General features: G+C 41.8%; 2 protein-coding genes and 1 pseudogene across 2 annotated transcripts in view; 1 reads left to right on the top strand and 2 right to left on the bottom strand.

Annotated features, from left to right (window-relative positions):
• Window positions 1-1,098: 1,098 nt before the first annotated feature.
• LOC9654922 lies at window positions 1,099-5,353 on the bottom strand (annotated as a pseudogene).
• Window positions 5,354-7,910: 2,557 nt separating this feature from the next.
• Window positions 7,911-9,578, top strand: LOC112351148. Its single transcript, XM_024688483.1, has one exon. It carries the CDS (start codon window positions 7,911-7,913, stop codon window positions 9,576-9,578), a length of 1,668 nt encoding a protein of 555 aa, XP_024544251.1.
• An 854-nt stretch (window positions 9,579-10,432) lies between these two features.
• LOC9655086 overlaps window positions 10,433-10,603 on the bottom strand; it is a 690-nt gene continuing 519 nt past the window's right edge. Inside the window, exon 2 of the mRNA XM_024688484.1 lies at window positions 10,433-10,550. Coding sequence (XP_024544252.1) covers window positions 10,433-10,550 — 118 coding nt within the window. The remainder of the gene's footprint in view (window positions 10,551-10,603) is intronic.

A 10,603-nucleotide genomic window follows, 5' to 3' on the forward strand; every position in this document is an offset into this window, starting at 1 on the left:
AGATTGAGAGCACACATTTATGGAGTGAGTGGCATGAATATGAGTTGCACATAATTAAATTCTTGTTCCATTAATCCTTCCTTTTGTCACCACCCAAATTTTGGGCTTTATAGTTTTTTAGAGGTTAAATATGAAAAACCACATTTGGTTATGTTTTAGAGTTTTGAGCTAGCAAATCAAACCCAAGATCAAAAAAAGGGGAAGGAGCAAATTTTCCCTAAGCAACATAAAGATCTAATGGCAACTAATTTTTTTATCTTCCCACTAAGGGAAACCTCCTTTTAGAAGTGAATGTGGAGGATTTTTGCCATTCTTTGGAGGAGCATGAGGTTAACAACCTTCAACATGGCCAAGATTCTTTTCAACCATAGTATTGAATCTTGATGGAATAGTTTTTTTTATGCAAAATCTATAATATTAGTGGAAGTTTAGTTAAAATCTTTGCAATCACCAAAAGTGATCGGCAAATTCAAGAAGTGAAAAAGAGCAAGATGGCTACCATCCAAAATTGATGCATGGTGGTTTTAGAATTGTTAGAAGTATTGCATGACCCAATTGTAAGTTATAAATTCTTCTTTTCTAATTTGCCAGTTTATTTTGTATATTCGACCACCATTACTTTAAGTTCTCTTATCAAGATTTTTATCTAGTCCTATTTGGTCTTATTTGGTTTCAATTACTCACTACATGAGCAATAAAATATTTTTATTCATCCATAAATTCTCAAATTCTCTCCTAATCCCCCTCCTCAAGTAATATCCCTTCATACAACAAAACTTCATTATAAGACCCTCTAAATCCCAAATTTTGAGTGCATCTTTTATTTTAGGACTGAGGGGAAACACTATGATCTAACAACTTAGTATAGGCACCTTTATTCCCCCACTAAAGAAAGCTTAAACTCCTAAGAAAGAGTGAAGATCAATGAACCTCATGGTATTCTAGTGAGGCACCACTTCACATGAGTCGAAAGCACTATAGTTGATTTCCCTTTCAAGAATGAAAATTGTTTTTGAGCACTTCTTTGAGTGGCTTCTCTAACATTACTCAAATCTATGTTCAAGTCCCACTCAAAACCTTTCACCACTAGTCCCAACCTTAAGTCAATTTAAAAACACCATTAGAGAGTTCTTTCAAGACTAATTTCTGGAACTCATTATCCCTATTATACTTTTGGAACCTTTTACTTTTGCACATCTCATTATCACACTTGAGAAATAAAGATAAAGAAAATGTCAATTGGACTCTTTCAGTCCAAGGAGCATACATACCACCATCCAACAATCATAGTACTATTGAATAAACTCTGCTGTGCGGTCCAGGACCAGAGGAGAAACAATTGATAAAGGCTCCTCGGAAGTACAAAAAATGAAAGAAGTACCAGATTGGTGAGCTTTGGAGCAGTAACGTTTTGAGATTGTCCAACAGAACAATGAGGACACACTAGAAGCTTACTGAGAAGAGACTGAGTGCCGGCATTCTCGTCCTCCGATTGATCCTCTCCAACCAAAGTAAGAACGTGACTTACTCCAGGAAATGGATATCTAGCAGCACAACTGGAACACAACAGTTCCAAAGCCTTGCACCGGTTATATCTGTCAGAACGAAGTGAGATCTTCCACAGCATAACAAAAAACACTACCTGTCCTCATCATCAAGAACAGATGTGGCCACAAGCGCATCTTCTTTATCAAGTGTGGTTGACACTGAGTGTTGTTGAAACTGTCAGTGTGAGAAATGTGAGCACCTAGAGAGAAAAGACGCGTAGAATATGACCTTGGATGGATCCAGACCCAGACAATCGGCAATGTGACTTGGATCGGTACCTTCAATGAGTGTACATAGTCTTGAGACTATGGGATGAATCTAGAAATTAGAAAAATGTTAACGAACTAGCGAACCTGTTGAGATAAATAGTAGTCTACGTCGATAGTCCATCCACCACCTCCGGCTTTTAACTTGTCTGGATGCCTTGCCCTCTCAGTTAGTGGAACACCAAGCACACCCTGCAGTTCTATTTATGTTGATGTATTGAGAAAAATTTCGTACCTCTTGACAACATATGACATATGGAATAGTATCTCCAGGGAAACATTTATGGCATTCCTGTTTTCGTCTTAGAGCAACCTGAAAAACACAATTTCCAAGAAAAGAGAGAGATTTAAGAGATGCCAACCTGAACATGAGGCTGGTTTTTACTGTCAGGGTAGTCCTCTGGTAGTTTGCTTAAGCTCTTTGTGATGACATACTTTTCAAGGTCAATTCTGCCGTTTCTCATATCATCTTGCAACTATGAGAAGAAAAACTAATTAGAAAAACGAAAAACAAACAAGAACGCACCTTTCTTAATTTGTCGTGGATAGCATCAACAACATCCTGAACTGTAAAATTCGTTGCGATATGAATTTTTGTTAAAGAACAAGAAACTTACCCTTCCGATAAAATCTGCTCGAGAATAAAGTTTCCCACATCTTTTGATAGAAGGCTCCAGTCTCTTCGCACTATATCCAGTCCTCTTTGCTCTATTACCTGCACCACAACTTCGAGCTCACAATCAAAGAAAAACTTGTTTACCTCTCGAAGTTTTCCGTCAGCACTGGTTTCAACTTTCACGCAGGCATACTTCTTCTTTTTAAGTAGAAGCATTCTTTTGAAAACGCCATCTAAGTCGATTTCCAGTAGTTTGTGCTTTTTGTTAACCTGAATTTCGAAGAGTCAAATTCAAGATATTCTAATCAAATCTTACCTCCTTAATAACTTGCACGGCAATGCTTTTGGCCTTTAAAAGATCGTCCAGCCCCGTATTGAATCAGTATCCCCATAGATCACCTGGTCACAGAGATAACTGTAATTTTCAGAAAGAATAAAATACCTGTGAAGTTATCAATTCGGCAATGAACTTGGCATAAAACCTCGAGTTGGGAAATCCCAAACAACCGTACATACTGATTGCTTCTGCATTTGAGAATCTTGTACAGAAGCTAAGATCCATACCTGTTAGCAGTAAGTTTGAGAGCTTGCTGCTGTATGTCCATCTGCTGGTATTTCAAGACATCCGTTGTTTTCTTAAGCCATTGCTTCACCTGTTTCTTGCAATCAACCAATGCTTTCAAAGACCTGGCAAAGACAGCAGATGAGAGGAGTCCCCTGTACAAGCATACTGGCGTACCTGCGGGAGCACACCAGGTGCATCTGCATTTGGCAAAGACGATATTGAACCATCTGAGGACCGCTCAACAGTAGTAAAACATATATTGTATTCCTAAGGCATTTCATGAAAAAGAAAAAGAAACCGTGAGCTTTCGAATACTAATGACAAAATACCTGGATTATAGATGGATAAAAACTATTGAAATAAATCCAGAAGCAAAATATACTTGTTGTAAAGCCCCTTCTTCGGTTCGAGAACCAACCCGCCAGTGTAAGCCGGAGCCTTCTTGTTCTTTGCTTCGACTGCAGAATCCGGCTCAAAGTCTTCATCTTGCTGTGCTGTTTTCCTCTTTGTCTCGTTGTCTTTCTCTTTTTCACTACCAGATACTTTGTCAGGAACAATATATTTACGTCCATAAAACTCATGCAAGAGCAGATATTGAACTCTTTGTGCCCTTGCACCCTGTTGTTCATAGCATGAGATAAGAATGGCAGCTGTCATCTGTAACTTACTTGTAAGGTTTTACTCCACAAATTACCGTTAATGTTAGTGAGTTGCCGTGTAAGCGGTAAAACACTAAGGTGAAACATCAAACTCAACGACAACCAAGCGTCGGTTTCACCAGATTGAATCTGTAAATATATACCGTAAATGCAAAACCACTGCGAAAGAGAAACTCATACCAGTTCAAACAGGGTGGACGACGTTTGGAACATGTTTGGAATCTCTGACGGGGAGATTTCTTTTCTTTCTTTTCCCAGCTGAGATTTCGACAATTGCGTTAAAGTATAGCTCACCTGCACAATTCAAATGCTCAATATGATAGAAATTATGTCACAAAAACTTACTTCCTTCACAAGCTCTCTAGAAGAAAGATATGTGTCGCATAGTAACCGGCCGGCAACACACGACATTACTCCTGGACCCGCTCCTCCTCCAAAATTATTTCCACCACCAACCAGCCTAGGCATCTGAGACCTTTTCAGCCGCCCGACTCGAGACCGCACGTTGCTTGGAACTTTGCACGCCTGATACACATCAATGAGCAAATGTCGTAATCGCATAGCTTTCGTACTTGCAAGCGATGCAGGAGGACGTCGAGATCAAACCCCGAAATGTTATGTCCAACTAGCACGTCAGGGTCTAGTTGATGAAGCTTGATCATCAGACAATTCAATAGGGAACGCTGACTGCAGGAAACGAAGAAATATGAGTGATACTTCAGAAGAAAATCCCATCGGATATACTCCGCCATCGAGCTTGCGGACGATGCTAAAATGTTCTAGCATCTCTTGCTTGTTCCACTCGGACTGCGGCATGGGTGGATCTACCTGCAGAAAAACCATGTCACAAGTTCATCACAACATCAAATGTGACAAGTATACCTTCACGTGCTCGCAAAACACTACCGATGCAGAGACAATCTCATTTAGATTTTGTTTCTGATTGACTACCGTCTTCAGACTGATGCTAGCAACAATCAGCCTCGGGATCTCAGACACAGGTTTCAAAGTTGATATATTAGCTACGTCTTTCGGAGAATCCACGGAAACCTCCACTTTACACCAGCTGATCTGAAACAACAAGATAGTGTCAAGATAATCTGTCTTTCGTCATTACCAACCTGAGAAGAGCAATACATTGGTGAAGTGCGCTCCTCTCAGATCACCCGGAAGCGTCGGATCCTATGGGATACGAAACTAGCTAATTAAAACTAAATGGAAAGCAAACCTTGAAGGGATAACTTAATTTAAAATAATAATGAGCTCCAGATCGCACATCCATTCTGTCGAATGCATATGACCTCTGGAGAAAAGAAAATATTTGTGATTTGAAGATATTGAACTATGTTATACCTTCACAGGTATCATGCTAAACTTCGAAACGTTGAGCTCCATCAACTTTTCTGAGAGCACCAAGGAAGGCGATCGGAAGACGATTCGAGTTCGGGATGTCGATGTTGGGGGCTGCTCATGAGAACGACATCAATCAAGAGTGGGGAAAAGTCCAATGCTAGTGTAGTTCCAACCATTCTTCTCAATCCCTGTCGAATACACTCAAAGGAATGTCCCCAAATGAGGCTTGAATGTGCTCTTGGCACAAGTGATCCAGGCCAGGCCAGGCCACAGCGACGGCTAGTGCGTGGATCTCCACTGGATCGGCATTGGTAGCTGCCAAGAGAAATAACTGGATGCTCGCCATCGAGAAAAAGAGTAACAAGGGCAAATGCCACGATCGCAATCTTCCATGAGAAAGAACTGGCAGTGGCAGCAGCGGTGAGCAAGATCGAGAGCTTGGAGGAGATGGAGGTGCACCCTAGATTGTTGCGTGCGCCCTAAGTTGGTGTTACGAACACAGGCCGTGATCCCGGGGGATCACGGCCCATGTTTGTAACAGTATATACTGTTCATGAACATGGCCGTGGGAACACGACCCATGGCTGTGTTCATGAAACACAATGAACACAACCAGGATCCCGGCCGTGTTCATAACACTCGTCCATAGCATTGGAATATCACCCAGCGATCCAGGGATTGTGCCAGAGAGTGAATTGTTGCTGAGATTCAGTGAGATGAGGTGGCCAAGTGATGCCAAGCAATTCATATAGACGACTAGTGCACTGTCCATGACTGTTGATTCGCGGCTGGGTTGCCTCGGCCGTGGACCTGTCCACCAATGCACTCTTGGACTTGCTTCACTTGGCACTTCCAGGGCCTCTAGAGCTAGGACCTCTTCCATGTATAACTGATCCATGATTGCAAAGCTTCACTGATGCTTGAAGGGTCTTCGATGTGATAATGGGGTGTCTCCGCCTGGAGAGTTTAGGAACACGATAGATCTTTCAAGCTAGTAGATATTGAAGATCTCCAGGCCTGCTGCAGTTCCACGTACATGAGCACTAAATGAACTTAGCAACGGCGAAGCAAGAATGGAGCTGTGGAGTTGGTCTTTTATAAAATAGAAGATTTATTATTTGTATTATTTATTTTAGTAACAGCTCGTTGGTTTAGTTTATTTGGAGCTTTTGTGAATGCTTGCCATCCAAATATTTTGTGTACACATTTGTGATGTGCTCTTGGTATAAGGTTGACTTGTAGAGTGGCGGGTTTTGCTCATCAATAAGTTCTGGCAGGGGTCCTATCACAGCATCCTGTGATGGATTGCAAAATGCCACGATGGAGAGACGAGTTTGATCAGGCTGGACAAGGACTCGGTGCTCAATGCTCTTGTATTTTCCATTGCTCAAAATCTGGCATGGAAACGAACAAAGCCATGATTGAAATCAATCCAAGTCACTTACTTCAAGCTGATCAGCGATGTTCACAATGAATGCATTCTTTATAGGCTTCAAGTCGTACCAGAGATCACCTTTCCTGGCCTGGAGTCCGCCAACTTGATCTTCAAACAGGATTGTCAAACCGCCACTATCGGTGTGGCCATTCATCCCAAGAGCAAGGTCGGGATTTGGGCACGGGGGATAGTAATTTGATCGCAAGATCATCTCTGAGTCTCCAAACGATTTCGCGAGGCAGTTTGAATCCAGCCCGAGTCCTTCAGACAAAGCAGACATCAGAGTCTGACTCAAATGTTTCACGCTTGAAACATAGCTGGAAGCGAGCCTCCTGCAATATCCAAGAAACCAAGCAATCTCATGAAATCCAGATTAGTCAAGCTCATTTACTTGTAGCAGGCTGGTTTTTCCGGCCATGGATGCTCTTTTTCTCTGTTTGAAAAGTAGTGCTGGAAGTGATCGTGCCACTCCATATGAGTCTCTTGAGAAGGTGTCATACTCGTGCAGTACCGCACGGGCACAAACACCTCCTCTGTATAATACTTCATCTTCTCCTCAATAGGAAGATCAAAGAGCTCAAGCACTCCATGGACCATGCCTTGCATGGTTGCAACAGGAATCCCGTGGTTGATCACCTGCATGTGACATCATATTATGAATGATCCTTTTGAGCAGGTACACATCAAAATACCTGAAAGATGCCCCATTCACTCGAAGCCTTGCACAAAGTTTGAACAAATTTCTCTCGGTCACTCTCCAATTCAGCCATGTCAATCACAGGGATCTCCACTCCAGGAACGATCAAATGCTTCACAGCTCGGTGGCTGGGAGGTTTGATATAACGGCCAGGAATGGTAACGAGGCCATTATCCATGAGAGCTTTGACACCCTTTGGAAGAACATCAGTCTGCTGATTGACATTTGCAACAAAGGAAGGCATAGCTACAAAATAGGAGGAAATAAGATGAACGAGATTCATAGAATTGGTGGGTTTATATAGTTGATTTTCATGATGTTAAAGTCCAAGTTGGTGGCCGCGAAAGATCTTTCTAGGTGGCAGCCCCCGTGGCCATCGCCTCAATTCCTTAAAACATCACGTCTTTTCTTTTTCGAGACTCTGGATAGTAAGCGACGAAGCCGGCAGCAGCAGCGAAGGAGGGAGCCGACATCGCGGCTTCGATTTTCTACATCCATCAGTCACGAGATTACCGAAATAACATAAATAGATAGTTGTCAAGCATGAGACTGATGGATTAAAAAATGCCAAGATTGAAAATTAGAGCTACATCTTGCAGATCTTCCTGGTCTTCAGTCCTTGTTGTGTGCTGCTTGGACACATTTTCTTTCTGGAAGGGACGTAGAAAAACTAAGAAAGACAGTGAATATGTTCTCTTTCGATTTGAATTCCATCCATATTTAAATATATGCTCTCCGCTCTTATTTCAATCTAAAGTTTAGCTTAGGATCATGGTTGGGACGATCAAACACCTCTATAACAGTCGATGGATGGTTGCATTGGCAAGTTTCTTCCTCATGATCTCCACGGGAGGATCACTCAACAATTTCAGTCTCTTCTCGCAGCATCTCAAGCTGTCCCTCGACTACAACCAAAAAAATATCAACACCATAAGCTTATTTAAGGACGTTGGCACCAGCGTCGGGATTCTCTCCGGCCTCGTCTATGATCTCACCGGGCCCTGGGTCGTGCTCCTCCTTGGATTTGCGCTAAACTTTGCTGGATACTTCACGATATGGCTGGCTACAACGCAGAGAATCGCACACCCCCATGTCTGGGAACTGTGCTTCTATCTCTTTATGATCGGCGCATCGGCAGCCTTCACCACCACCGCTGTTCTTGTGGCCTGTGCCAAGAATTTCCCCAAGAACCAGGGCATGGTTCTTAGTCTTCTCGACAGTACGCAGGGATTGAGCGTTGCGATATTCACACTGCTTTACCAGGCCTTCTTCTCTCACAGTGACGATTCATTCGTTCTCTTGCTGGCCTGGTTTCCATCGCTCTTGTGCCTTCTATTCGCGTTTTTCATTCGATCCGTCCCACTCGACGGCCGCTACAATGACTCGAGAACGCTCTTCGTCTTCGTGTCAGTAACTTTGATCCTGGCTGGATATCTCATGGCTATTATCATCCTCCAGCACTTCGTGCGCCTAGAGTCTCGGATCATCAAGGCCTTCTTTTCCATTATGCTGATCATTCTCTCCATCCCAGTTCTTGTGGTTCTGAGACAGGAATCCAAAACCCTCCGGCATCGCCATCGCGAAGAAGTTGATGTCGATCTAGTGGAGAACGCAGCGATAGAAACTCCTCAAACAGATTATCAAGACGTAGATCGTCCGGATCATGGGGCAGACGCCGCTGCTCCAGCTATCGCCTCGCACATTTCGATCTTCTTCTTTAAAGGATCGCCCGTCAAGCGAGGAGATGATTTCACAATCCTCCAGGCGCTCTGTAGCATCGACATGTTTCTCATCTTCGTGGCCTCAACCTGTGGTATTGGCGCCGTGCTAACCGTGACCAACAATTTCGGCCAGATTGGAACGTCCCTTGGCTACTCCCAGGCCGGAACAAACACTTTCATCGCCCTCCTTAGCATCTGGGACTTCATCGGTGGCGTTGGCGTTGGCTTCATCTCAGATATATGCCTCGCCAGCTATGGCGTCGCAAGGCCCTTCTTCCTGTGCCTGGTTCTCTTGCTTCTCTCGCTTGGGAGCTTGATAATCGCTCTTGGGCTTCCCGGAGCGCTCTTCTACGGCTCGGTTTTGATTGGGTTGTCAATCGGTGGCCAGTGGTCGGTTCTTTACACCATGATAGCGGAGATCTTCGGGCTCAGGTTCTATGGGACGCTCCAAAATGTAACTTACGTCGCTAAGGCGCTGGGAACTTATGTTTTGTCCGTCCGGGTGGCAGGAGTTTTATACGACCGCGAGAGTAAGCTTGGACCAAGCAATGGAAGTTTGGATGGTGATGAGCTCCTTTGCCATGGACCACATTGCTACAGAACAACCTTCTTCGTCATGGCTGGAGTGTGCTTGTTTGCATCCATTGTGATCTTGATCTTGTCCATTAGAACAACAAAGTTTTATAGTGTCACTCTTCGAAAAAGACTAACTGGTTAATAAATGTTAGCTGCTGAAATGAATAGTAATCTTCTATAAGGCCATATATGTTTTAAGCAATTACTCACTTGAGTTATTATTTTAAATGCAAAGTCAAACCAGCCAATTGATGGTCGATGTTTTATGGGATAATTTCTCAATAAGACAGATAATCATGCAAAAGAAAGACCATGAGATAAATCATTTCTCTTGTATGCAATGGATATTAATATATATAATCAGAAGAAAAAAATTGTAACAATCATTAGCAAATATTTACTATTTAATTTGGTGAGATTAAATACAGTGTAAGACTTCTTTTATTGTATACTGCTTCTAATCACTTTATCTACCAAGCTTCATGATAATAAACTACATGAAAAATTAGAAACTCAAAAAGTAAATAATAATTAACTAACTATAAAATAGAGAGAGCATAGGAAAACAGTTATAATGAGGATTGCCACATGGCAAGTTGCGCAAAGACAAATATAAAATCTATTTACTTACACCAATGCTTTAGTTTTAAAGTATATTATCTTGAATATTAAACAAACCTTTAAAATTTTCATTACTTTGCATTTTTAATAAAAAAAATCATTTGCTGCACTTTGCATGTAGCAATGTTTGGTTATAATAGTGTCATTCCTGTTTATTATTATTGAATAATCTAATTGATCAATAATTATAAATATATTTAAAAATTACAGATTTGCTTAAGCAATCCAAAAAAATAATCTAAAGTATTGAACTATAATAATTTACTCTTTATAAACTCTTTAATTATAAATTTAGCTTATAATAGCTAAAGGACTATTTAATTTTACCATTATCTAAGAGTCCATTCTTCAGACAAAATCTATAAACAAAGTTCATCATTGAAATTTCTGTTTGTAATCGCTCCACAACTGATCCACACTCTTTCCAGTCAAATCCTGGAAGTAGCTTTCACTCCACCCATCATATAGCTTCTTGTTAAGCTCTGCCACAAAGCTGGGATGGAGATCGTTGACATAGTTTAGAAACAGTGCAGTCACGGTATACCC

The sequence above is a fragment of the Selaginella moellendorffii genome, unplaced genomic scaffold, assembly GCF_000143415.4.
Source record: "Selaginella moellendorffii unplaced genomic scaffold, v1.0 SELMOscaffold_58, whole genome shotgun sequence".
Lineage (NCBI taxonomy): Eukaryota > Viridiplantae > Streptophyta > Lycopodiopsida > Selaginellales > Selaginellaceae > Selaginella > Selaginella moellendorffii.